Here is a 27,520-nt window from a genome sequence, read left to right as displayed (position 1 = left end):
TGTTTATTTATTGTTTATCATTCCGGAAAAAGTGACACCACAAAAAGGTTTGACCCCGACGTGATTTGAACACGCAACCTTCTGATCTGGAGTCAGACGCGCTACCGTTGCGCCACGAGGTCTAGTGGCCATCCATGGTACAGTAAGAAATAATTAAACCATTATATTGCGAAATCTTCAAATGATTAATTAGAATTACCGGTCGAACGCGTCTTTCTTCCTCCAGAGTCCATACATGTCACAGTTATCTCCCTCCGCCGACATTCCTATGGAGGAATATTAATATTTTAATTATTATTATGAATACTGATATTTCGGCCGGGTCAGCACCGCGGACAGCAGCACGCTGAGTGACGTCACGTTCCAAACACTCGAAATGACGGAATTTTTTTAATTGACGCCTCATCCATCAAAAACAGGAGTAATTTAATGGTGGAGAAAAAATTTCAGACACAATGGATTAATAAAAAATCATTTCATGATTTCCTTGTACTGTATATTAATAAATTGAGCAGAATTAACATTGTGGGAATACATTTCAATCAGGCAGGAATACATCCAGTTTAAATTAAATAAAAGACAAGCTTGCAGTGCAAGCTGCAAGGAATTACTATACGGTTGACAAAATATATGATTAAAAAACCCCTTACCATTTCTTTTATTCAATGATAACATGTAATTCCTTATCATGTAGGAATGACCACAGCCAATATGTATGTATATATCCAAAACGTACAGTTGCTTTACGGCAAGCCAAAGAATGTAAAAAAATATCACCTTTCTTTTCTGCAGATGAGTTTATATTCCCATATGTGATCTTCATTTCCTTCATGCACAATGGGACTCAGCAATTTTGTTTTTTTTCATCGAAACACAAACACCTGACAAATGCCTCCATAAAAGCCTTCATCGTTTTTAATTATTTATTTGACAAGCAGCAGGATCATGTTTGTCACCTCATTTTTCTTTACATTTTAAAGTAGATACAATAGTCAGTATACCAGTTTTATTACAATAGTTTTCCTAACTTCAGTACATTTAACAAAGAGAGAAAATAAAACACACAACAACTGCAAACGTGAGAAAAGAAAGCATGTTTTTTTTTTTTTGTTTTTTTTTTTAAATGTGTAGCCACCAATGTGTCATTGATGTCACCACATAATCCTCGTTTTCTTTTTGTTTTGTTTTTTTTCATCCTTTATTCTCTGTCGGCTAGTATGTTTATCCGCTCTTTCTTTCGTACGACTATAGGCATTTTCTTTTTTCTTTTTTTTGTCGTTTTTGACGCACGGGTGCGTGGCACTGGTGATGTTGTAAACAGCTTAAATCAGAACGTGGGTGGGGCGGGGGACGTCGTCGACCTTATGGGTGGCGGTGGTGGTTGGTGTCAGTTGGCCCTTCTGACGTGACGCGGTGACCTTTCACCCCTTCGCCTTCGGAGACGGGGGGGGGGGGGGCGCCGGTCCTGGTCGCGCTGGCCAAAGGTCCAAAATTTTAAAATAAAAAAAAAAAACCCCAAACAAACAACCTAAATGGATGAATGAGTCTGTTTTTGTGGTTTGCTACACGTTTTCAACGTGTATCTGCCAGACAGTCACACGGTGTGAGTGTGGTATTTTTTTTGCGTGTGCGGAGGCGCTCTCTGGCTCCGCCCCTCCGGCCCCGCCTACGCCACGTAGCTGTACTCGTCTGCCGAGGTCTGGCTCCGCTCGATGTACTGCTTGTCGATGAGCACCTCGATGCATTTCTTGATCATGCTGATACTGGGGTTGAACCTGGCTTTGGACTGATTGATGACCTGGAGGAGGAAGAGGAGGGGGGGGGGGGGGAGGAGGGGGAGGAGGAGGAGGAGGGGGGAGGAAAGCAACTCAGATTTCATGTAATCTGTACAATTTAAAATTCAGACATTACTTTAATATCTTGTGTTTGATCATCATTCCCATCTATCTTTTAGGTTATGATTATGTTTCCACAAATGTATTGAATTACCTTAATCTACACCACAACAATAATTTGCTTTAAATAATCATTGAAGCTGTGGTTTGGACAAAAACAATCGTATATTTAACATTTGAAATCATGTTTATTTGTCGTTTTAGCACACATAAAAACAGATCACACACGAAAACTGTGTCAGTGCAGAATTACTGGATTTAAGTCAGGAAAACATGGAATTCCGAACGATGAAAATAATTTATTTACAAAGATATAGCACAAAAAAAACGAAACAGCTCAGTCGTGTTGTGCACCAGATGGTTGCCCAACACGGGGGATATAAAGCCAGACGAGGGTGGTCCTGCACTCACCTCCTGGATGAGCGCGTTGTGCCGGAGCACCTTCCGGGCCTTCATGATTCTCACGATAGCAGCTTGTAAATACATTTTGCGGTCCTCGTCTACGGCGCTCCTCGTCTGCTCCATCTCCTGCAGGGAGGGAGAGAAGTTGGGACGTCAGACACGGGGGAGACAAGAGCTGCGGGGGGGAGGAGGGGAGAAAGAGAGGAGGAGGATGGGAGGAAGGTTGGAGGATGAAGGGTGGATGAAGGGAAGGTGGGGAGAAAGAGAGGATGATGGGAGGAAGGCAGGAGGATGACGGGTGGTCCTCAGGAAGGGTGGAGAGGGGAAGAAGAGCGAAGGACAGAGGGGGGAAAAGGGGAGGGTGAGGAGAGGAGGATGAGAGGAAGACGGGGAGGAACAGAGGAGCATGATGGGAGGAAGGTTGGAGGATGAAGGGAAGACGGGGAGAAAGAGAGGAGGATGGTAGGAGGATGAAGGGTGGATGAAGGGAAGACGGGGAGAAAGAGAGTAGGATGACGGTAGGAAGGTAGGAGGATGAAGGGCGGGATTCATGAAGGGTGGAGAGGGGAAGAAGAGCGAAGGACAGAGGGGGGAAAAGGGGAGGGTGAGGAGAGGATGAGAGGAGGGTGAGGAGAGGATGAGAGGAAGACGGGGAGGAACAGAGGAGGATGATGGGAGGAAGGTAGGACTTCGGGAGAACGAGAAGAGGATGAAGGGATTAAGAGGGGACGACTGAGGAGAGAAGAGAGGAGGAAGAGGGGATGATGAAAAGAGGATAAAGTGAGACAGGGGGAGCAAAAGAAGAGGACAAGGGGAGGAAACAAGTGGAAAGAGAAGAAGACAGAGGGAGGCCAAGAGCAGGTTGATGGGAGGACAGGGGGAGGATGGATGAGAGAATGAAAGGATGACAGGAGGGAGAAGGAAAGATGGTGGGAAGGACGAGTGAAAAAGGAGAGGAGGACGTCCGGACCTGCGGCGTGTCTTTCTGCATCGACGTCGTGATCTTGAACTTTGTCCTTTTACTGGTGAAAGTCATATTTAGTGAAAACGTGGACTCGACCTCGATGTCCTCCTGTGGGGCAGAGGGGACGGCCGTCAGACGAGACGAGGACGAGCGGACACAACATTTATTTTAAAACGAATACACAGTTTCCCGTTTGAATGCGCCCGGACCTTTTCGGAGTCGTGGTTGAGCATCTTGACGTCCAGCAGCGACTTGATGGTCTTCTGGAGCTCCTTCTCGTTCATCTGCGTGCCGTCCTGCAGCTCCTTGTACGTCACCGTCTGGCTGTTGTTGAAGGCCAGCAGCACGGCCATCTGATAGGTGGTCACCATGGCGACGTAGGGCTTGGACAGGTAGTTCATCTTCACCTCGCCTGCGAGCCGGGGGAGGAAACGAGAACGTGCTCAGTCTTCGACAGCTCAGTGACAGGAGCAACGGTCGACTGGTACTAAAATTGAACGTTGCGCAACTCTCCGGGGTTACCTGTGCAGAGATAGTGCAGCCAGGTCAGCTTCCGCCCGCTGAAGTGCTGGTTATAGAACATCTCGAACTGTGGAGAAAGGTGAGAACACGGGGTCACTTCACATGGCCGTGGCGAGTTAGCGGTGTGTCAAAGGGTCCGGCGGCGGCGGCGGCGGCGCTCACCATCTGAACGCTCTTCTCCAGCTCCTGAGGGATGGCGAACGTGGAGGAGGGGACATGTGATAGCGGCCAGGCTCCAGCCTGTAAAACACGACGACGCACAGGTTAAGGCGCAAAGACGGAAGAAGAAAGGGCGAGTGAATTCAGACGTCGTGGTGAAAATGAAAAGAAAGTTGAATAACAACATATTTCTAACTTGTGTCATGTTGTGAAATACAAACAAAGATGAATATTTACTGAAGGAAATCCAAACTGAATTGTGTGTTTCTTGCTTGTAATCAGTGCATTTTTAATGTCACCTGTCACTTTATATTTTATTTGGAGTTCTTATTCTTTTGTTATTTCTACTTAGTTAAGGTTAGTGAAGAGTCGACATAATTATTTATCTTATTTAAGTTTTTTTAGACTTATCCTATTTTATTTATTTTTTATTCTTTGCTCTCTGTGTGCTGTTCCTTGTCCTGTTGAAGCTGCTGGAACTCGAATTTCCCCGAGGGAGTCATCCCAAGGGATTAATAAAGTGAATCTGAATCTGAACCTTGTTTTTCCCCAAGATAACTTCAACGATCAGCAGTAAGAGGCATCGGGCTCCTCCTCACACACCTGTAATACGTAGATCTGGAAGCTGATGCCCAGGTCCACCACCGTCTCCTGCGTCTTGATGAAATTGTTGAATTTGTTGTTGAGGTCGGCGCTGACGCTCATGTCCGTGTACATTCGGTGGAGCTTGCTGGTGAACTCGTAGCCGCATGCTTGCTGTATTGGGGGGGGGGGAAGGGGGGGTTAACAAGAAGGGGAAGAGATTTATTGAGTTAACTTCAATACAAGACAATCCCATGTTACATGAAGTGGAGCACCGAGCGCCTTTGGGCCTCATTTACACAACGTTTCAAGTGAAAATGCAAATTTTGTCTGTTGTTCTATTTAAGAAAAGTTTTACGTCAACAGTTTGAAAGCGATGCGACTTGGCAATCCAGGCCAAGTTACAATTCCAGTGACTGTCAAAATAAAACTACCAAGTCCCAGAAGAATATGGACTGGGAGTCATGACATGATGGAGGCCGCCATTGTTGTTACTGTACATCCGCGGATGTGCAGTGTTTGTATACAAATACAATAGTTTTACCCCGTTTCCATGGAGACGGGAGCTTTTTCAAAAATGTGTGTTTCCAGCCGTTTCCACAGAGAGTTGCTCTTTCCCTTGGATTTACCTTTAGTTTGTTGATCATGGCTTCTTCCGAGTCCATCGACAATGATAAGCCGTGTATTAACCGCTTCGCAAGCATTCTAGCGTAAAACTGCAAAAAAAAAAAAAAACACAAAGAGAAGCGGCTGGTTATTTTCGGGCGATTCTAAAAATACACTCTCTCCAGGTATTTTAAGCTCGGCGTAAGATGCTCTCGCGTCACCTTCTGAAAGATATCCTTGTCGTCTATGTACTTGAAGACCGTGATAAAGCTGGTCAGCTTATCCTCCACCTCGTTCTCCGTCATTCCCTTTGCCGACTTTTTCAGCAGATTGTCGCAGTATTTCGCCAGCTGGACGGAGACACACGGCGGGAGGGAGGAGACCTGGTCAATGCGTGTGTGTGTGTGTGTGTGTGTGTGTGTGTGTGTGTGTGTGTAGTCACCAGTTCAGGGGCTTTGCAGATGGACTTGGGCTCCCTGAAGTTCACCACAGACGTCAAAGCCTGAGAGAGAAGGAACATTTTTTTTTTTTTTTTTTTAAATCCAACACACCCATTGTTGGAAACAAAACTCCACAATTTGGAGCGTGGCGCGCGACGACGCAGCGATACCTTATCGAGCGCGCTCATGAAGTGCTGATCGCCGTTTAGAACCGTGTTAATGAGCTGAACAAATTTACTGTGAACCTCCAGCACCGACTCCACGAACAGGGTTGGCATCTGAAAGAGTCGGAGACGGGTCATTTAAAGGAGCACGACGTCAGATATTCCGGTCAGATAGTCACGAGGTTCGTTCTGGGACCGACATTTTCCTGAGAGAGGTTACTGGTGCCTCGGATGCCCTCGTTGTGGATGTGGACCTGCAGCTCCTGGATCATGTGAGGCAGCCCGCTGGCCACGGCCCGCAGCAGCGTGTACATGTTGGCCATATCTGCAAGAGAGCCCCTTTCAATCAGTTGGGTTTTTCACACCCCCTCCGTCGGGTGAAAGACTGGAGCCCACTTTACCCTCTCTCTTCTCCTGCCGGATGATGCTCTGGCACTCGCCGTGCAGGAACTGCAGGTGATCCGCCACCATCCTCTGCTGGCATTCGTGGATGACTTTGGCATAGGAGCTGGGGTGCAGGTACTTCCGACATCGCACCTCTTCGTCTTTCAACCGCGCCAAGACCTGACGGGTGGAGGAAAGACACACCTCAGACATGAGCCGAGGACCAACGTTACCTGCACTCTTAATCGTCACCGTGTGTAGAAACACGCGAGCACAAATACGTGTGGGAAGCTTTTCCGCCGACACTGACGTTTGTTTCCTCAGTATCGTTTCTACTTTGACATCGAGTCCAACCTTAAGAGGTCCATGTGACGTATTACAGCATGTAATAAACACGTTGTAGCTTGAAGTTTAATTTCCATGGCACATCTAACAAGAGGACTGTGTATATTTGAAAAAAGTGGTGTGAGAACCAACGTTAAATACAGATGTGTTTCTTTTCTGGGAGTAGATTTATGGAATGTCTCAGTGACGACATAAAACTGCAAATCACTGTTCTGCTTCAAAAAAAACAGTCAAAAGAAAAATAATTAATGGTTACAATGAACAATAAGTTCTGTTACTTCTGTTTTGTTGGGTTGGGTTTTTCTCATATATTACTTCTGTTATGTTATGTTCAGTTGCTTTTTTAAAATTTGAATATATTTTTTGTATCACTGATGTCTGGGGTAACCGCATGGGTTTTTAAGGGAAAGGCTAAAATAAGCCTTGGCTTCAGCCGATACCCATTTCGGTTGCAAGTATATTGTGGTGCACTTATACTGAACCCGAAATAAACCATTCATTCATTCAATAAAACAACTCAAAGTAAAAAATTAAAAAACACCTATCTGTAGTTCAATAGCTGCTTATGGGAGACGGCAGAGCACTGGATGAACGGAGAGACACACAAACCACTTGCACACTCAACAATCATGGGAAATGAAGAGTCGGCAATTACTTGTAAATTCAGGAGTGTTTCTGAGGTAAAAATACATAGAAATTCAAACCATGTCGATCAGGGTAAACGTAAATGAAGGTGTTTAGTGTTGTGCAATGAGCACAGATCTCTCAGGTAAGTAGAGTTTAAAGGAGAGGGAGGGAGAGAGAGAGAGAGAGAGAGAAAAAGAAAAGCAAGGACACGAGAGAAGCCGAGCTTGTCCAGACAGGACGGCACTGAGCGGCAGCGTCGCTCGTATCACATGTCAATCTTCACCTCACCTCTGCTCGCAGCAGAGCGACGGAGCGAGCGGGAGGGAAGAGTTCCCCCGTGAGCCTGTTTACATGCCGCAGGGGCAAATCTATCAGACCGATCTGATTTCTGCCGCCATGGAGGGGAAAGACGGGCAGACGAGGGGGGGAAAGAGTGCGAGCGAGGTGGCGGCAGCTGACGAGGCTCGGGGGTCTGGCAGGGTTAATGGGAGAGCTAATACTCGGATTAAAACTCTTATGTCACCAGGCTGACATGCACACTGGCCACAGAGTTGCACACACAGACACACACACGTTTGTACAGCGTTACTTGTGGGGAACCCGGTGGTTGACATAATGCGATTTCTCACACATTGTTCTATATTTAACCATCACAAGCCGAAGCTTCATCTCAACCTAACTGCAACCTCAGCTCTAAAAATAAATAAATAAATAAATATATATATATATATATATACACACTTTTCAAAGACACATGAACTTAAACATCTAATAAACTGAGTGGAAACATTGCAGAACATATCATTTGGTTTCACTGAGCCTCACTGAAAAGAGACTGAAACTTCTCACAACTTTTATAACATCTTGTCTTAAATCTAAAATGTTCCTTTAAAACACGGATGAGATCAAAGGATACGCATGCACAAAGCCATCCTAGTCACTGCTGATATCTAAGTAATTTGCATTAAATCAGATATCGAGCAGATATTGAGTGAGCATTTAAATGAAACTCCATTTCAGGTGAGAATGCGTCATTTATCTGTTTTCATATCAATAAAGTTTTGCATTTCACTAGACTATGGACTGGGAGTCGTGACACTCTGGAGGCAAACACTGTTGATTTCAATTGAATTTCTTTTTTTTTTCCATGTAAATCGATCTTAACACCGAGCTTAACCCGATCCTGACCTTTGCCCTAAATTTAAAATCTTTAAATGTTTCACTTTGAAGGTAACACTTATACTGTAACGATTAACTTTCCAGGAACAATGTAACTTGTTTGAGACGCATTTCCTCGCCCCTTCATCCCGAGCTCAACTATCAGTTCTTCAGGCCCGATCTAAACGCCGACCTTGACCTAATGTTGACTTCAGCCCAGAAAATACCTCGAAAGATTAGAAAAATAGGGTCAAAGTGTGGACTTCTCAGGTTTAGAGCCGAGAGCAAGGGTGAAAAACTGATTTTAATATTTTCTCCATGATGAAACGCAAATCTTGTGAGGTAAACACAACCAATAATGTATTAATGACCTTTAACATGAAAAATAAGACTATTTGATATTATAATAAAGACAATAATAAATAATAACGACCACTTATAATGCTCAGGTCTGTCCGAGAGAGACAGTACAACTGGAATACTTACACACACACACACACACACACACACACACACACACACACACACACACACACACACACACACACACACACACACACACACACACACACACACACACACACACACACACACACACATACTGTAATCATTTCCCTCATATTATGGGTCAACAGATTCGAGTCTCTTCATAAACACACACACACACACACACACACACACACACACACTCCCGTCGCATGTGACTCGCGTGACGCCGTGATCATCTCTCCTACCTTCTCCATATACTGTGAGCAGTTGGATTCCTGGAGGAGATTGGAGGCTTCCTGTTTGTAATACTCTCCTGTTTTTATCAGAAACGGCCCTTCAAAGATTTCCTGATAAAACTGCAATGCAGGAAAAGCAGGAAGTCATTACATGCAGGAGTACATATACATGGCTTTCAGTGAGTACGAGACGTACGTTATGACGAATAATTTTTTTTTTAAAAAGACGGTGTTATTTGTGGTCTCACCTTGAGTGGAAATTTCTTCTTGTACTGTTCAACATGAACAAAGGAGTTGATGACCCCGTGGATTACCTTCTGGTTGGGGTTCTCGCCACAACGGTCGCTGTGGGGAACAAAGAAAGGCAGCGGCTGACCGAACAGGGAAACTCGTTTTTTTTCATAAGCATGCATTCATTTTCATAACTGCAATTTGTACGAAATCTGCAATATAGAGTTTCATTTTGAAATGGAGTTAATCGTAATCCGGCGAGATTACAGCGAGACGGTGGGAAAGTTAAAGAATCACAGCGCGCGGTGAGTGACAAACCTACTTTTTTATTTCGTTTAGCAACATCCGGATGAGGACAGCCTGAAGGGGCTCGATCATTAGCTTCCTCCACATATCAAGCGCCAACTGGAAGGACAAGTGAGGACAGAGCAAATCCGCAGGAAGGTGAAAAATGAATGACGTTTTAATTGTTTCGTTGATGTTGCTTCATCTGACCACAAGCCTTGTAGTTTCCTTCAAATCCCACCATCAAAACAGACTGATTTTTGTTATTCCCAGTGCAAAAAAACAACAATAAACAAACCAGCCCGTACCTCTCCGATCTCCATGAGCGGCTCATTCATGTCCACTCCGCCGTAGCCGTACTGCAGGTCTGCTTCTGTGAGTTTGTTCTTCTTGATGAACTGTGTGTTCAGATACCTGAGGCGTGAAAGGAAACGTCAGTTAACGATCGACATCGCTGGCGTCTGTAGGTTGGCAAGGCGTCAGGCCTTGTTTACGCCGACGGTCAAATAATAATAACAATAACGCAACGTCGACCGACAGGAGGCTGGAGGCAAATCCACCTCTGATTAAAGCTTCCGACGAGAGATAAATATGACAATAAAACAGTAAATGGAGCAACACAGTGAGCCAACGCATACAAACACTCGTTGCTCTTGTTGTGCTACATTTCTGAAGCCACCTTCAGGTGTGGACCGACGAGAGGAAGACAAAGTGTCGTTAATCGAGTAACGCATGCCAAGTTTTGCTCCTGTTGCCTCCACAAATGCAACATCGTTGCATCTTGAGATACTAACTTTTCCTGCCACCCAGTTAGTAACACTTTAATTAATACCTCGTATGCAGCCATGCGACAAGTGAAAGATCTACATTGAATCTTAGTGGAAAAATCTATATATTGTGTTGCATTTGTGCTTTTTCATCCAACAATGACACTTCTGTATTATAGAATAGATAAAATGCTTTTAAGTAGTTTGAAACAGACTGAATATACTGTAACTTCGCCTATTCACTGCTTCCAAGCGTCTGTGTTGGTATTATAATTCTTCATAGGAAGTGGACAGTATTTAGTTTAGACGCATGACGTAACAGCAAATTCGACTTGGTCGCCTGTCGGTTCGCTCTGAACTTCCACGCCTCAGACCCAAAAAGGATCACATCATCTGCAAAAAGCAGAACCACCACTTTCCACAAGAAAGCCGTCATTGAGCCAGAAAAACACACCCAACCATTGATACGCCATCGACAAAGTAATGTGTAGTTGCAAGCGGGAAGACTCATCCTGTACCGCCCCGGGGAGGACGATACATTACGTGCTCACATCATGTCCACACAACAGCGACTGTGTTAAACGTTAAAAGCTCTTCTGCAGGTCAGAGGGAGCGAGGGGAAAGTCAGACACCGCGGCACCCGCCGTAAGTCTGATCCATGTCAGCTTTTCCAGACCGCCGTACGCGACATGCACTTAGCGCAGCTGTCTCTCCGTCTGCAGACGGGTGTGAGACAGCAGCGTGAATCTGATCACCACCACAACAAGGTAAAAGCCGAGTCCTGCTCATCACGAGACCTGGAGAGACGGGGGTTTGTGATTGAAGGTTTGGATTCAGCTCAGCCTCCGGTGCTGGTGATTGGGGAGTGTAAATGCACACGCGCATCTCATCAAGAGGATAACAAGCACCTCTTGTCTATTATAAGACAAAAACGCCGCTCCGCCACGGCACCTTCTCTCTGACACAATAAATTACAAAGGCATATATGCACAGGCAGTGTGGTGGGAAGTACACATAAAAATAGATCTGAAAGCACCCCCAAGGGTGTATTGATTTAGAATGAATCAGGGCACACCAAATGCCTTTTGGCACCTTGTGCTATTCTTCTCAAGGTGATAAATCAAGGTAATACTTTAAGTGCACTAAAACCACCGGCACGAATATTGAAGTGTGTCTCAAATTAGTTCTAATGCGCCGGGCAGCCTTGGTTCCTATAAATTTGATCAAATCCTGAAACAAAACTGACAACGTGTCTGATTAAAAGTGAAACTGGAACCGAGTCGGTGTGTTTTGTAACCTGTGTTCATAGCAGTGTGAACTGCTAATGACTCTGTAACTGCTTCATCCGAAAACATTAAAGCAGAGGTGTCAAACATGAGGCCCGTGGGCCAAAACCGGCCAACAAGAGGCTCTAATCCGGCCAAACCACCAAACAAATTGGAGATATTTCCAAGAGAACATTGATTTTTTTTTTTTTTAACTATTCTTTTTAAGTGTAGGGGACACAATACTGAGACCCAAGCTGAGAAATCGGTGATTCTGCCAAGAAAGATGGCCCGCTAGCATTCGCCTCAAAGTCATGCTGTCAGGGTGAGTTTGTAAAAACTTGCATAATGCAACAGCTAAAAGTAACTTCTTTTTTTTTTTACATTTTATTTTACACCAGTCAGTATCAAAAAAATTGGCTTTATGTTGAGGCTTTTAATCATTTTCCATAGAAATTGTTTAGTTTTCATTTTGTGTATTCAACGCCACAATAGAGAAAGATTTTTAAGTTTAAATTCAAAGGTTATTATGGTACTATTTTACTGGTCAAAGATAACATTGGGCTGTACATGGCCCCTGAACTAATACATGTTTGATACCCACAGATTAAAAAAATAAATTAAATAAAAAGGGGGGGGGGGGTGTGTGATACCTGTACAAGCAATCCATGTAGTCAGCTCCTTTGCTGTACTCGTCCCAGTATCTGTGGTACATCACTAAAACCTTCTCCTCCGACTCCAGAACTTTCTAAACACAAAACACACACAAGACCACGATAGATTAATAGAAAACAGTAATATGCAGGAACACAGATTTTTTTTTTGTTTTGTTTTGAGAGAGCTTTTGAGGGTACCCACCTTATACAACTGCCGAACATGATTCTCCAGAAAAATCTTGGTCTCTGTGTATAATCTTTCCCCAAGAGGCTCTGGATATGCCACGCACAGGGCATAAATGTCACTGGTGTCAAAAGTCAGGATGAATACTATGTCTTTATATGCAGTGAATACACTTATAATATCTAACTTGATAATGACACTACAAATATGAAAGGCTTGATCCAATTTGATAAATAATAAATTACAATGTCTTATAACAGTAAACTACAGGTTTGTAACCAGACATTTCCTGGTTCATATCCTGCTGCTGACAGGTCACCGCTGTGGGTCAATTTACCTCCAACCGCTCAGGTTGCATCGGTAAAAAAAAACAAAAACAAAAAAAAAAACTGAAACATGCAGGTCACATGATCCAGTGTGGTGAAAATCAGGATCAGTTATTACATCTTTACTAAATGAGTGGGATTGTGGAGGATTTGCAGCACTTGAGCACCTGTGCGACTAAAAAGTTCACGAGCAGGCTGCGGTGAGCAAAAGATACGAGAACCGGTCGTTCCATGTGGCTCTCTCCACGTAGTCGAGCATCACAACAGCCTTGATTGTCGTCAGTAACTTGTTCCATGTCTCGTCAAAATCCACCACCCGGGGCTTTAAGGACATCGTACAGTCTCTCTTCCAGCCTGATTGAAAAAAAGGGACAACACACGGATGAAAAGAAGTTTGGCTTGTTCACAGCAGTAAGATCAAACCAGGCTACATTGGCAAGATGCGTAAAATGCATCCTTGCCAAGAGGGGGAGTAAACACAGAGACCAAAATAGTAGAAAGTCATTCATACAATGCTTCGGACATAAACAAGTAGTAACAACCCAAATAATAACCTCCTGACCCTTTTTAAATTTCATAGTAGGCAAATATATTCATATCGCACCATTCAGACACAAATCCATTCACGGTGTTACACAAGGAAATAAAGCCAATTAAGAATCCTAATTTTAAGCATTTAAGAATATGAAATACATTAAAACAAAATGATTAAGAAAGACATGAAATATTTATTAAGATAAATGCATGGCAGATGTAAAATAAAATAATAATGTTAGAAATCCAGATTTTTAAAAAACGTGAGTGTGTTAGGGAGATAGGAACTAAAAGTTGCTTTACCTTGTTTCTTCTAGTCCCGACAACGCTTATCAACACACGAATGTCATTATTTTAAAGACAAAATGTAATTTGAAATTACAATCGCTGTCAACGTGGGGCCAACGTGTTTTGAGTGCATCAACACAAATGATCATAACAGAACTATCCTGCTTTACCAACATCTGCTCATGTTACTGTGGCAGCAACAGATGAGACAAACACTGTGTTCCCGGACGATCGGCAACATGGAAAACGACCACCTCGTATTCGCACAATCTACGCGATCTACCAAGTGACACCGCCGCAAATAATAACAGCAACTCGTTGGGAGTCGTGCCAGAATAAATCATAGATCACCTGCCAAGTGAGGGGAACTAGGCCGTGTTGTTTCTCGTCATTCAAACCAGTTGATTTCACCTCACAGAAAACATTGCAACATCATCATGTCGTTTCCGTTGAATCCCGCACGCCGGCGTTCGACCTCCATTAAAAACGGAACTTGTTCTAACTCAGCGCAGATCCCAGTTAAAGGCAGCATGAGTTGAGGTTACCAGCTAGCGGAATGCCAATCCCAAAATAGGAGGTCGAGCTAACAGGCTAACTAGCGTATCTTAGCGTGATGCTACCTCTTCCTGTTCAGTTCCCCGTCCGCTTTCAAGGCTGGAGCTAACCGCCTAGCCGCTTAGCATGTACCCAGCGGTAGCAAATTCTCATCCTCTCTCCACAATTTCCCCACATGGGGCATTGACAGCTCGGCGAAACGTGGCACCGGCGCGGAACTGAACGGGGTACTGAGATGAAGCGTGTAACTCGTACGTACCTCCGTAAAGTAGCTACTTGTTGTAAAAGTCAGGTTTCTCCGCTGTCACAGGCTTGATTTGTCTCACTTACAGGTCTTCCCTACCTCTCGGGTCGTACCAAAGTCATGGATGGGTTTGTGTAATGGACATTTTCGATTCAAACCTGTGTTATACGTTGTATTCTACTACGATAAAGATTTACACAGGTGATTTATCCATTCAGAATATCTAACAAATGTATTCATGGGAAGTAGAGATAAACAATACAGGCAGTTCTTAAGCAGAAGAACCCCCGTATTTTAGTGGTATCGCCTAAAACTACGGAAGCCCACAAGAAGCCGAATATCGTTTATAAATGAGTGAGAACATAACCACAGAAACGTTTCTCTTTCACGTGTTTTATTTTTTACATTTTAAATTAAAACACATATAAAATATGTCTTTGGTGTTGCAGGTTGTGCGTTTCATACGAAGCTGATTTTTTTTTTTTTTTAAATTGCACAAAACTTTCACTGCATGATTAAGCCTGTGGGGAAAAAAACACTTAACAAACGCAAGTCTTAATATTTGAAATGAACTGGAGACGTCTGTAGTATTTAATTGTTGTCAATATAAAGACGTCACCTTTGCGTTTCCTTGACAACCGATTTGGATTAACCAGTCAGAGCCGTCCATCAAGCGATAACAGCATATTAAATTAAGGGGGAAACAACAGATATTTCATCTTCTTCAAGTAAGCAACTATTATTTTATGTCAATTATATAAGGATGGATGAAAGTATTAACATTTTTTGCACTTGGTTTAAACTATCTATGTGATATTTAAAGAGATATAGTTTATATATCTGAACCGAGGAGCAACCGGTGTGTGACGTCATGAGCGTTGGACATTATAAGCGGACCTGCACGGCACTGTAATCACTGTTTCACTTCATTATTCCTCACTGTTCTTCTTTAACTTTATATTTTCCATCAATTTGTTTTGAGGCTGTTTCCCCAGTGCGAATACATTTTGAATTGAGATATTAATTGATCGCCGCGACGGCAGAGTAGATGTGCGCTCCATAAATTCATGTTTCTGCAGTTATAACAGACGTGACCATTGTTATTGACCTCATTATTAAAGATAAACCTTCTCCTGAGCTTGAGGTGATCTCCAAATGAAAGTTACCAAAATCATTTAAAAAAATCTCAACAAATAAGTAACACATAGTTTGGGGATATTTGCATATTTAAATCCCATTCAAAAATGTAGATTTAAAATGAGCAATATTTCACACATTATAGTGAGATAATGAGAAGAGCCTGATGTAACATTCCCATTTCACCTTCTCACATTTTGTATTTAGGTTGATAAGTCTCTTTGCAACAAAGATGAAGCAAGGTCATGTTTCATTAGTGTCACACATGCTTTCCAGCACCAAAGTTCAACACAAATACATGCTTACCCATATTAGTGGGAGTGAACGCGAAACAAAACGGCATGTATTGCACATCGGGAAGCCTTTTCTAGCATTTATCGGTCAAAAGTCACCGCCCCTTTTGATTTTCGGTGCCGTTTGTAGTGTCGTCACTCTTTTCACCTGTGTGGGTTCATTAAGAGTGTTTATGTCTGCAATAACAGGCACAGAGCCCTCTGGATCCGCAGCCTCTCAACATGAACCAGAACACGGACTTCAACACAAACCCCCCCGTGCCCTTTGACATGTGGTCACAAACCGGCCTTCCCATGTTCCGTAAGCATGTCCCACCGTCATCGTCACGGTCACCGCACCCTGCATGTTGAAACACAGTCCTGAGCAACTGGTTGAAACAAATGTCATTGATCACAGTCACTTGTTTCTTAATGCACAAATCACTAATTCTGCTCAACTTAAGTTATGTCATTTATTTGGAGGAAGATGCTCTGTTTAGTTCTACATAAAATCTGCAATGTAAAAAAAAAAGTATGAAAATGACATTTGAATAGAAATAATATGAGATGTTAGATATTAGATGGTTATCTTTCTTTTTTTTTTTTTACATTTATTTTTTGCGAATACTGTAAAGTGTGTATATTTGTGTATATTTTTACAAACCCCAAAATGACTCAAATCTCAACATTAAGCCCATTCTAATGATACCTTTTAGTGCAAAATACAGTGAAATGTCCAAATAACTTATTTAGCTCTGGCATTTTGCAGGGTTTTTTTTTTTACAAACTCGGTTTTACAACACCTGCCCACAAGAGGCTCTAATCAGGCCCAAAATGGTAAAAACATTATTAAGAAAATACAATTTCTTTCAACAAATGTCTTAAGAGTAGTGGACATAAACCACTTGAGACTCAAGCTGAGATATTAGTGACCCGGCATGAAAGTTCACTTCCCCATTGTTATCAAATTAGCCTCAAAGCCTTGCTGTCGGGGGGAGTTTGTAAAAAACACCCATAATGCAACAGCTCTAAGAGAAGTTTTTTAGGATATTTCACTGTGTTTTCCCCCCCTGATGTAAATAATTAAATTTGTGGAATCAGTAGTGTCGGACAACCTTGATCAGAAAAGCTTTATTCTAACTCTTTCACTCTCTGCCTCAGAGAGCCAGGACCCGAACGACAGATATATACCAATCTATGGTGTGCCGACGCCGGATGAGGAGCAGAACTCTCCGGACCTTTTCCAACAAAGTAAACACTTTTTTTTTTTTTTACACAGATCCATGTTGAGTTTAAAGCTATGGTTGTCTTTTTACGTGTTTATCTGTGTCCATCAGTTTTTTTTTTTTTCCATGTATCCCTCTTTATAAAGCAGGCTTTCACACGGGTGAACTTATTGGTTCCACTCAGTTCAAGTAAAAAAAAAAAAAATGTAGATTAGGTGGATCTTCATGGTGGTTAGATTTACATTTATAATCTCATTCTGTTTTCTTTGACTGAGGACTGACATATTGATTGATAGACATTCTCCTACTCCACTAAGTAGTACGACCTCACTATTTATTCCCCTCCCAAGATGGCCACTTCGTGCCAAACTGTGTACAACAAGCTCCACCAGGACAGCCTGGCTTCAACAATGGTGGTCTGGATTGGTCACAGCAGTTCGGTAAGTGAACACGGCAACAAGTATTACCTGCTGAAAAGACCGTCACTGCTGGCAGGATGGGTTGGATTCTGGATCTGGAAAGAAACAAACGCACCAATACTGTGAACGTCAAGAGAACAGCGCGGACGTTGATTCCTGAGAGCACCGATACGGTCGCTAACCTCAATTAAATTGCATTTCATTTTGATTGCGAGCGATGCAACACAGTCGTTTCAAGGCAAAAGTTAGTTTTAACAGGAAGTAACCTGCAGAACCAGGCTCAAGACAAGTCCAGTCCTTCATTTGTCACAAACAGTTAAACGCAGTTCTTGTTCCACACTGAAAGGACCATTTTACTAACAACAGCAGAAAAGTACACATTTAAATGTGATAAATTAGTGCAAAAAAAAAAAAAAAAAAGAAAGGTTTTAGGGGATTTCATTTTCGATTGGGGCCATTATAACTTTTAAATTATTAAACTTTAAAGTCTTTCTTTGCTGTAGCGCAGAGTGTACATGATGAAAATGTCTCTATTTTCTCAACAAAACAAAAACAACTAATACAGAAAATGACTATAAGCTCAACATGAAGCCAAATGCATTCATACAACTGGTGCAAAAACAGTGACATGTCCAAAAAACAACAACAACAAAAAAATAAAACCTTCCCCCATAGCTGTTGTATTGTGACGTATGGTCTTGTGTCTGGCTCAGGGCCCTCTGGAGACGTGAATCTCTGGACGCCGGTCACCTTCACTTACGGCCTCCCGCAGGAGGACGACAAAACCTTCCTGAGGGAGCAGAGCCGCCTCAAAAGGAACAGGTACCCTCCACCGGTTCCCTCCAGCGCCCTGGTCCAGCCCGTCACCGCCAGCCAATGTTAGGCGACGGCGTGACGCAACTGGTGTCAGTGGGAGTTGGTCCGGTGGCCGTCCGGCTCCAGTGGATATTTGCAGCACCTGCAGGAGAGAGCTCTTGTCTCTTCCCAGCCGTGCTGTGTAATCTGCAAACATGTAAATGACAATGGAGGACGACTGGTCCATGTAATGATACGTTTTCAAACCTTTCATCACGGCGCCACACGATTCTTCTCCAGCCGGGGTGTTTATTCGCCGACACGCGGGATGTCTCCTTGCTATCTGCTCTATAATGTTGGTTTTACGCACGATATGTTTTCTGTGTCGCTGTGAAGACGCAGGTCTTGCCTCTGGATTTTCTTTTATTCACCTCCAGGTTTGGTGATAATATCCTGATTATTCCGTCACTTCTACTTTACTCTGCAGGATAGTTGACTTTCTGAAGCCATCCAGGCCCCCAGTGAGCAAATCAGCCTCAAACCATGATGCTCCCTCCGCCATGCTGGACGGCGTCCCCATGTCTGTCCTCAGTGCTGCATGTCCTCCACCGATAATTCAATCTTAATTTCATTAGTACTCAAAACATTTCTTTAGTTGTATTGTCGAGGCATAACTTTCTCTTGGGCGACCATGAACACGCGGCCATGTTTGTCTTTTCATCCGGTGGGTTCCTGAACGACAGATGTCGTCGATTCCTTTAAGCCACCAGGACTTTTGGCTTCTTTTGCGTCGCTTGTAAGGAAAAATCGCCACATTACTAAATGACCTCCTTTTGTCTGAGTATGAGAAGTCTTTGAGCTTATTCTGTATCACCTTTCAGCATTTCCTGCTCGAAGATTGCCGACATCGACAAACGTTTCTTGAAACTCAAAAAGTTTTTCTACGTTTTCTTCAAATCGGCGTCGTCCTGGACTCGCCTCAAGTCTGTTTTCGTTCGTCGCACTTGAGATCTGCTCACTTCTAACTCCAGTTATCTCTTTTTCAAATCGAAATTCTGAGTTTTATAGTGAATATTCCACTTAAACGAGGACAAATCTAATTGGTTTCCCACTGAATGGAGCCCGTGCTGTTTGTAGGTACTTGTGACTTCGATAAAGATCAGGTCACATTTCATGACCCAGACCGAGACGTTTCCAAGGGTTTACATACTGGACATGTACCTTGTCTATTTCATTTATTTCATTTTATTGAGAGCCCCATTAGCTTCTGACTTATTGCAGGAGCTATTCTGCCTGGGGTCTCCTTCAATTTCATTACAAATTAATACATAAAAAGCAACATAAACACACATACACACACACACACACACAACAAACCAAACAGTGGAAGTTCAATGTGAAACAAAAAACATATCACATAATGATAGCAACATTATCATTTTGCTATCACCTACTGACAAGTTTAAATTAACAATCAGAATTCATTGTTGTGTAAACAGAAACACTTTCAACTTCTTTTGAAAACATATTTTGTTGTTCTCTGACAACAAAAATCCAGGTAAAGCATTCCAGGCAACCATGGCTCTGTAACAAACAGCTCGCTGCATTTGGTTAGTTTTACAACCGGGTAAAACACACCTTGTGTCAATGGCCTGACGTGTTTCATAATTATGGTTATCTGAGAAAAATGACAATTTATTATATATGATTTGGGGTGTTTTTGTAACAATTACATTCCTCATAAATGTTGTTAGGAAGTACTTTAATCTACATTTAACTGTTAACCACGCCAAACTTTCATGCATTGTCCTCACATTGGTTCTATATGGACAACCTAAAATAATTCTTGCCGCTTTATTTTGAGCTATTTGCAACTTCTGTAGGTTCTTTTCATTTGTGTTTGAAACAACTGATGCATAGTCTAAGTACGAAAGTACAAGTGATTGAACTATTCGCTTGGTCAACCACTTGGGAATACATTTTGTAGAATATTTAATCATGCTATTCACATTGTGATTTCACTGTAATCATGCAAGTTTCACCTCAGAGGACTGGAGTCTTTACAAAATCACTGTCATCTTAACATTCTGAAATAAAATATAAGTGAAGTGAAAATATAAATATATTTGAGTGGAATTAGCTCTCTGTTGAAGCTGGGAGATTAACCAAGGTGTTCAGGCTTCTCTTTCTTCACATTAACTCTTGTTGTCGCTTGCAGGATGGCTGTTCAGAGGTACCGTCAAAGGAAGAAAGCACACATCGAATGCCTCAAAAAGCGCGTGCTCGAGCTGGAGGACAAAATAAAGGCTCTGACAGAGGAGCTCAATCTCTCGAAGATCGTCAACAGAATTATAAAGGAGTGAATCCTGCGATAAGACGTGGGAAATCACATTGTCCAGTCTGACCGAACAAAAACAATAAAATAAAGATCAAAAGCCAAACCTGTTCACAGGGAGAGACCGGGGTCTTATTGAACAGGCACACTTCCAGGGAAAGAAGACTCACTACTCACTTATCGGAGATGCAGACTCAGATTGACCCGATCAACCTGGAGGAGAATTTGAAAAAATAAAAACCTCCAGACTGCACTGCATCTGACATTCCTCTCTGATCAATTTTGGCGTCGTCGCTCTATTGAATCGCTCTGAAAATTAATGATCTATGTCAGTTTGTTCGAAGAAAGCTTTATTCTGCCACAAACCAAATGTTAAATCTTCATATTGTTTGATTTTTATCACAATTCCTTGCAGGCTATTTGTTTCTTTGGCTCCATTGTGCAGCTCTTTGAGGATTTCTTCTCTCTGGTGGCATTATCAACTATTTGGTCCCACTCTCTCTTTCTTTTTAGTTGTATTTAGAAAATTATTTAATGTATTTCTAATGAGTCATTTGCTGCTGAATTCTAGTTTTATTTTTCTTCCACACACACATTCGATGTTCTCCCCTGTAACACAGTTTTCCAGTGATGGTCACACCATTTTTACGCAAGGCAAAAGTATTGATACCTTTCAGACACAAATCCTGTGTGTAAATGAAACAAAGGTGATTAAGAATCCTAATTTTAAGCGTTTGAGAATATGAAATACGTTAAAACAAAACGATTTATTAAGACAAAGGCATCAGAAGAGCCACATGTGGCACCCGGTAAGAAAACTCCAGTTTAAATCGGTCTCATGCGTGTGATGATCTGCAGCCGGTTCCATTCATTTGATCTCCCTTTAGAGATGAACTACGGCAGCAAAACCCTGCAAGACTTTCCACGAGTCTTCCGACGGCGACCTCGGCTCTCGGTGACCCACTGAGATGAACGTCGAATCTCCCGACCTCCTGTCCCCAGCCGGCCGTTGGAGACGCCAGATGTTGGCAAGTAAAAAGGGCCTCCGGAGCTCCGCCAGGTTAAGAGATCCTCCGGGACGTGGGAGTCGGGGAAGGTTGTTGCATTTCATCCCATAAAAGTGGATTTAAGAGGGCCGGTGCAGAAGCTCCAGCTTCTTTTTCCTTCCCTCTGTTCTGGTTTAAGGTCGCGGGGGTCAATCGTTGAAATGAAAGCTACGCGTCTCGTGCAGTTTGGAAACAGTAAAAGCTGCGGGTTTGAATTACACGGCTGCTGAAATTTCCGTTAGAGATAAATCTGCCTCACCTGAAATTAAAGAGGATTAGAACAAAGGAGACTTCACAGCATCACCCAATTTCAATCTCTACATGTTTGCATGTATGTTTCCTAAAGATCATTACTGAGTGTTCATCCAGATGTAATATCAGGATTCGTCCACTTGAGGGAGCCATCAAACTGATGTTCTCGTGTGGATGGAGGCGGAACAACAGCGAAGAAACTAATGCGAAGCCAAATTTGAGCTAATTATTTATAAACACAACTTAATGTTTTTTGCTTTTTTTTAGTATTGTGTGAAAGATTAAAAATAAATAAAACTGAAGAACTTGCATTTAAATTAAAAAAAAAGCTTTTTCTACATTCAATTTAATTCAACTTTATACAGAATCAAATGCAACCGTCAATTCAGGGCACTCTTACCCCCACAGATGTCTTTTATGGTTTTCTTTTAGTTTCTCAATGACCTCGATAACCTTTTCTTAACCTACCTTTTAAGTTTTTTTTTTTTTTTTACATCTGAAGTATCTTGAGATTGCTTGACTGTAAAGTGCATTACAAACAAAATCTATTATTATTGACTCTTCTTATTTCATCATATCATTTCTGTTTTAAATCATCTCTACATGGGTTTTCCGCTATGCTTTGCTCTTACTGTCCAAAAAAAGATGTGCTTGACGCTAATCAGTGAGACAGAACTTCAAACATTAGGCTCCTGGGCCAAAACTGGCTCCAGACAGGCTCCATTCTGACCAAATCACCAAGAAAATGCTAAAAACTTGAAGGAAAACGGATAGTTTTGGACATTTCACTGCATTTTGCACAAGAGAATTTCATTCAAATTGACTTTATGTGGAGATTATAGTCCCTCCCGGTGGTAAATGTTATTTTTTTTTTGCAAAAATGTCAACATTTCCATGACGCGTACTCTCCTGTACTGGAAACAAGAGGCACATCGAACTCTTTACCAGATTTTTTTCTCCCACAATCCTCTCTGCTGTGTGCACTGCTTCTCCAGACCTGCATTCCTGTTGGTCACCCGAGCGAAGCGGCGGCGATTCTCCCTCCAGCTGGAGTCGTCAGCCGGCTGAACCTTTTCTTGGAAAAGACCCTGGGTGAGAGTCGACGGTGCCTTGGAGGGCGAGATCACTCTAAAGCAGGAACAGGAGCCTCTGAGATACTGATGATTTCACACAGGGTTCATTAATACTAAAGATTGGTCATTTTGTATTAATTCTATTTCATAAAATGCAAAAAAAAAGAAATACTGAGGATACTACTGCAATTTCATAAAGTAAAATTTTCATTTTTTGCTCTTATGCTTACTTAAACGCATCAAACTCCCCAATTTCTACATATTCCTTACGGGGTAGCGTCAGAAAACGGAAAAAAGTCAATCTTGTTTTTCATTCTTTGTTAAAAAAAAATTGTATGCATCAATTGACCTTTCGAAGTAATTTGAAGATCGAAACGTGTAAAAATGAACCATCACAGTCCCAGAAAGCTGCCGATTGTGCGTTTCAACGGGAGGCAGTACTTCATGTTGTGTGTCACTGGAGGGCAGCAGGAACTCAGTCTGCAGTGTGGATGAGACGTAAACACACAGCATTGTGACACACACAACTTAAACAAAGTAACTTAAACAAAAGCATCTTTATGAGAAGCTGTATACATTAGAATTACAAGGAAGCAGCAGTATAAGCAATTTAAAAAAAGGCATAAATCTGAGCCATGTAATCATTTTCAGGTTATTTAAAAATTCAATTGTTCATTTATTGAATAAAACCGCTTTACAAAATTTAAAAACCTCCAAATTGAAACATTTTGAGTTTGCATGAAGTATTTTCATTGAATTAAAATGGCATTTGCATGTATAAATGACAAACTACATGGAGTAAAGCCCCCCCAGGGGGCTGCACTGTGTAGCTGGATGACATACGAGGCTAAAAGCTTTTGTTGTCATCTTCAAAAAAAAAAAAAAAAAAAAAAAATGCCACAAGAGGCACAGAGATCAAGAGCTATCCCTTTACACAGAGGCCGGCGCCTTCGGATAAACGGCGACGGAGACAAGAGTGATGAGGCCGAGTTACTGTGTGTGTGATCAATTAGTCCGTACGCTCTGCAAATCTGGGCTGACAGTCCGCACGGATTACGCGGGACACATTTCGGCAAACGGGCGTAAATCAGACGGTCCGCTGGCTGACGTGGGCGGCGGAGGTGAAAGCGAAGCCGCAGATGTCCTGAAGGGCAACGGGCCGCGTTCCTCCACCGCGCTCTATTTCCAGTGTCACAGTGCGTTAAGGTTTGTATTCCTCCTAAGCTCCACGAGGCCCTGAAATAGAGTGACAAGCCGTCTCCATAAATACTGAAGCCCCCCGATGTGGGGGTGGGGTGGGGGGGGGGTGTAATTGCTTTGTGATCCCTTGTCAGCTTTGGAGGGCCTTCGCCATGTCCTTCTGAAGAGGAATCCTTTTCTAGTCTTCCTCTCTGGTAATAGCCACCTTCGTGAGCTTTTCATTTTGACTCGACCCTTTTTTTCATTCCAAAAGGTCATCCAAACACCTCGAGGCCGCTCGTGTCCCCTCTGACCCCACTGACCCCCCCGCCCACCCCAAACACAAGAGGGAAGAGGTGTCAAATAGAGCGTCCGAGGTGGGAGGGTTGTGTGTTTAGGACAGTTCAAGGCCTTGCCTTTGTTCATGGAAGGCGTTTCGGGGCAGTCAAACCCCCCACCAGAGGAACAGGTGGCCGGCACTCCTTCAGATATCTTTCAAGGTTGAGGTTTCGCCTGAAGGACGCTTGAGCCTCAAGAGTCCCGTCATTCTTGTCTGCTTTTGTTTCGGACGGCGCGTTGGGAGTCTTGTCACTTTGCATCGCCGGAGCAAAGCGTCACTTCGGGAGGAGACGTGGTTCCGCCGCCGTGACGGAAACCTGAGTGGAAAACACCGTCCCTGCCGGCGACGGTTCGTGTGAGGACATCGGACCGCAACCGCTTCTCAATCGCAAGCCGCCGCTCGGCGTCACACCCACTCCGACCTCTTCTCCGGCCCGTCCTCATTCGGCGGCGGCTCCGCACCGCCGCCCAGCTCCACCAGCGTGTACTGACCCACCCTCCGGGTACAGATCGCGGTTGTCGTGGAGACGTCCCCGCCCGGGGCTGCCGGCGGTAATCCCAGATTCCGTCTGGGCGGCGGCGGCGGTTTGAGTTTGCTGCGCTTGCTGACCCGGATGGCTCGGGGCGTCCCCAACAGCTCCTGAGGGCATAGCGCCACCTCGCTGCCGTCCCGCTCCAGCGAACCCTCCCGGGAAAAGTAGCCGTTGTTCCCGTTGGCGTTGGAACCCGGGGATCTGGGAGAGCAGCGCTCCAGCGGCGCCAGCTCCTGACCTAAATCAAGAACCCCCCCTGCAGTCGAACCTCTGCTGCCTTGCCTCTTCCGGAAACTCTCCGTTCGGCCGGGCGCCGCCTCCAGATCCTGCTGGGCGACGGGGTGGCCCGGCTCGGTGGCCGTCGACGTTTGTCTCGCCGTGAGAAAGCACCGCTCCTCCTCCGCAAAGAGTTTCTCCACCACCATCTTCCTCTTGCTCTTCTGCCTCAGCGAGCGCTTGACGGCCCAGATGAAGTCCAGCATGTCCAGGAGGAGCGCCAGGGCGGCCACGCCCAGCATGAAGTTGAGCATCACCGTCTTCTCGGTGGGCCTGGAGATGTAGCAGTCCACCTGCGTGGTGCACGGCGTGTTCTGGCACAGGAACCTCCTGGGGATGTAGAACCCGAACAGGTAGTAGTGAGCCGCCCCGAAGCCCGCCTCCAGCAGCGTCCTGAACGTCAGCTGGACGATGTAGGCGCCGGCGAAGCACCGGGCCAACGCCCCCTGCTCCGCCAGCAGTGGCGCCGCCGCCGCCGCCGCCCCGAACGGCTCCTGGCGGATCCGAAACAGCCGGAAGGCTTTGGCGTTCCCCGCGGAGTTGAGGTCCACCGTGAGGACGTTGGACACCTTGTGGACCACGTAGACGATGAAGACGAGGGAGGGGAGGCACAGGGTGACGAGCTGCACCAGCCAGAAGCGGAACAGCGAGATGGGGGTGAACAGGTCGTAGCAGACGTTGGCGCAGCCGGGCTGGATGGTGTTGCACACGAACCTCTCCTGCTCGTCCTGGTAGAGCGGGTAGCCGGCGAAGACGAGGATGAGGAGGCGGAGGAAGATCATGACAATGAGCCACACTTTTCCTGTTAATAAAAAAAACAACATAAAAATCAAATGTCATAAAGACTTAAAAACCTCCATGAATTTAAAAGTAACTTAAGACGACATTTCCAAGTGAAAACCTAAAACTTTCATCGCGTTTTGCAAATGCAGGTTTTTGAAAACTGTACATCTCCGTCAAGTAAAGTCCTTTGTCACAATTCAATGCAGTATAACGTTGCAAACACTAAAACGAGCATTTTAATAGCAAGAGTAGAAGAATAAATATCTAAAACACACCGTTAATAATCATAATAATGAAAATTAGAGCACGCAACAGACAAGTATGTATATTTATATGCATGTGGAAGATAAGCAAGGTAAAATTAAAGTGTCAAATAGTACAAAAAGTATATGTTGAGGGCAGTTTGAGGGAGAATCTTCATTCTTAATGTGACATTATGCATCTGACTGTCACAGAAACGCTGCAATGTAAATTTACAGTGTAAATGTAAAACTTTTCTGAAACGAAAATGTAAAAACGATGCTTTTTATTCCCCCAAAAATAACCGTTTTCAAGCCTCATTTCAGCGGCGGCGTCGACTCACCCATCAGAGTGATGCTGTGATTGACAGCGATGAAGAGGACGTCGAAGGCACTCGGTCCCGCCATGCTTCCAAATCCTCTCCAAACTCTCCAGGCGCTCCACTTCCGGCCCGCGAGGGCGAGACCTTTATCCCCCCCAACGCTCAAGTATCTCACCCACCGTCTCCAGACGGGTTCGTCGTCGGGCCGAGGAAACGCGTGTCCAGATCCCGGAGCGTTAAAAAGTTCCAAATCCGATCCGACCTCGAAGGGAGAAGAAAACGAACAAAAGCCCACGAGTCCCGTCTTGCCGCCTCCTCTGTTCCCTGCAGACAAACCCGTCTGTCCTCAGACAACAGAAGACGGGCGCGAGCCCCTATTGTGGGTCTATTCTTAACACGCTTCCAAAAGCACGTCGCCGTCCTGGCATTGCGGAGATATTTTGGTGCCGCCGGTCGTCCTTGCAGGAGAGGAACGAGCCTCCTGGCCCGCTCAGTCTGACCCCGCGGTACAATGGCGAGCACGTTTTAACTGGCTGCTCCATAAAGCAATACGAGCGATGAATTGAGTTAATACGGAGATATGAGAGATATTTGCTCTCATGAAATCTCAGCAGGTTGTAAAGTGTCGAGGATTGACTATCGCCATGTCATATGGAGAGAAATCACAAAAAAGTTGGATTTTTACAGATAAATCTGATTTTCTTTCCCACCTTTCAGGATTTTTTTGGAAGGTCACGGCTGAAAACATTTGTCTGCACTTATAATCACTGTAAATCAGGGCTCATTAGCACTCCCAGGTCGGCTTATAGAAACGGGAATCCTCCATGAATTACACAGCTAGAATTAGACAGCGACCCTTTAATGTGCGTGAAACAGAAAATGACCGGAATATCTCACAACGTAATAATATAACGTTGGCATATGTATTTAAAAATGGAGTGCGCTGCATGTTAAGCACATTGGGAACAGTTCCGTTTGAGAAAAC

At 43.9% G+C, this 27,520-nt stretch overlaps 3 protein-coding genes across 4 annotated transcripts; 1 reads left to right on the top strand and 2 right to left on the bottom strand.

Moving 5' to 3' along the window:
* Window positions 1–649: 649 nt before the first annotated feature.
* On the bottom strand, window positions 650–14,407 carry cul2 (cullin 2). Its single transcript, XM_080514678.1, has 21 exons — window positions 14,324–14,407; window positions 12,903–13,041; window positions 12,380–12,482; window positions 12,175–12,269; window positions 9,798–9,903; window positions 9,527–9,609; window positions 9,222–9,318; window positions 8,983–9,093; window positions 6,136–6,298; window positions 5,935–6,059; window positions 5,741–5,848; window positions 5,573–5,632; window positions 5,352–5,480; window positions 5,154–5,240; window positions 4,546–4,698; window positions 3,946–4,023; window positions 3,784–3,850; window positions 3,471–3,673; window positions 3,268–3,369; window positions 2,307–2,423; window positions 650–1,798 (listed from the first exon to the last, which is right to left on the bottom strand). Exons 2-21 carry the CDS (start codon window positions 13,019–13,021, stop codon window positions 1,667–1,669), a joined length of 2,238 nt encoding a protein of 745 aa, XP_080370804.1. The 5' UTR covers window positions 13,022–13,041; window positions 14,324–14,407; the 3' UTR covers window positions 650–1,666.
* LOC308143765 (uncharacterized protein) lies at window positions 14,190–20,534 on the top strand. 2 transcript variants are annotated; one of them, XM_080514679.1, is made up of 6 exons: window positions 14,190–14,315; window positions 15,928–16,039; window positions 16,879–16,968; window positions 17,294–17,383; window positions 18,076–18,184; window positions 20,376–20,534. In XM_080514679.1, exons 2-6 carry the CDS (start codon window positions 15,961–15,963, stop codon window positions 20,518–20,520), a joined length of 513 nt encoding a protein of 170 aa, XP_080370805.1. In that variant the 5' UTR covers window positions 14,190–14,315; window positions 15,928–15,960; the 3' UTR covers window positions 20,521–20,534. The 2 variants fall into 2 exon arrangements, with proteins under 2 accessions (XP_080370805.1, XP_080370806.1); XM_080514680.1 differs by lacking the exon at window positions 14,190–14,315 and adding an exon at window positions 14,467–14,509.
* Window positions 20,535–23,741: 3,207 nt separating this feature from the next.
* Window positions 23,742–26,841, bottom strand: gjd4 (gap junction protein delta 4). Its single transcript, XM_080514702.1, has 2 exons — window positions 26,557–26,841; window positions 23,742–25,992 (listed from the first exon to the last, which is right to left on the bottom strand). Exons 1-2 carry the CDS (start codon window positions 26,618–26,620, stop codon window positions 24,788–24,790), a joined length of 1,269 nt encoding a protein of 422 aa, XP_080370828.1. The 5' UTR covers window positions 26,621–26,841; the 3' UTR covers window positions 23,742–24,787.
* Window positions 26,842–27,520: the final 679 nt, after the last annotated feature.

This window comes from Blennius ocellaris (genome assembly GCF_963422515.1).
Source record: "Blennius ocellaris genome assembly, chromosome: 19".
In the NCBI taxonomy this organism is placed as follows: Eukaryota; Metazoa; Chordata; class Actinopteri; order Blenniiformes; family Blenniidae; genus Blennius; species Blennius ocellaris.
Note: the sequence above shows the minus strand (reverse complement) of the source record. Positions and strands in the feature narration are given on the sequence as shown.

Bases quoted from the DNA above. Each gene is read 5' to 3' on its own strand.
- cul2 (XM_080514678.1), bottom strand. From the start codon at position 13,021: ATGTCCTTAAAGCCCCGGGTGGTGGATTTTGACGAGACATGGAACAAG. The intron at 9,610-9,797 runs GTACGGGCTGGT...TTGTCCTTCCAG, and splicing joins CGCTCATGGAGATCGGAGAG to TTGGCGCTTGATATGTGGAG. The intron at 5,241-5,351 runs GTGACGCGAGAG...TTTTTTTTGCAG, and splicing joins ACAAGGATATCTTTCAGAAG to TTTTACGCTAGAATGCTTGC.
- LOC308143765 (XM_080514679.1), top strand. From the start codon at position 15,961: ATGAACCAGAACACGGACTTCAACACAAACCCCCCCGTGCCCTTTGAC. The intron at 16,040-16,878 runs GTAAGCATGTCC...TCTCTGCCTCAG, and splicing joins AACCGGCCTTCCCATGTTCC to AGAGCCAGGACCCGAACGAC. The intron at 18,185-20,375 runs GTACCCTCCACC...TGTCGCTTGCAG, and splicing joins AGCCGCCTCAAAAGGAACAG to GATGGCTGTTCAGAGGTACC.
- gjd4 (XM_080514702.1), bottom strand. From the start codon at position 26,620: ATGGCGGGACCGAGTGCCTTCGACGTCCTCTTCATCGCTGTCAATCAC. The intron at 25,993-26,556 runs GTGAGTCGACGC...TTTTATTAACAG, and splicing joins TCACAGCATCACTCTGATGG to GAAAAGTGTGGCTCATTGTC.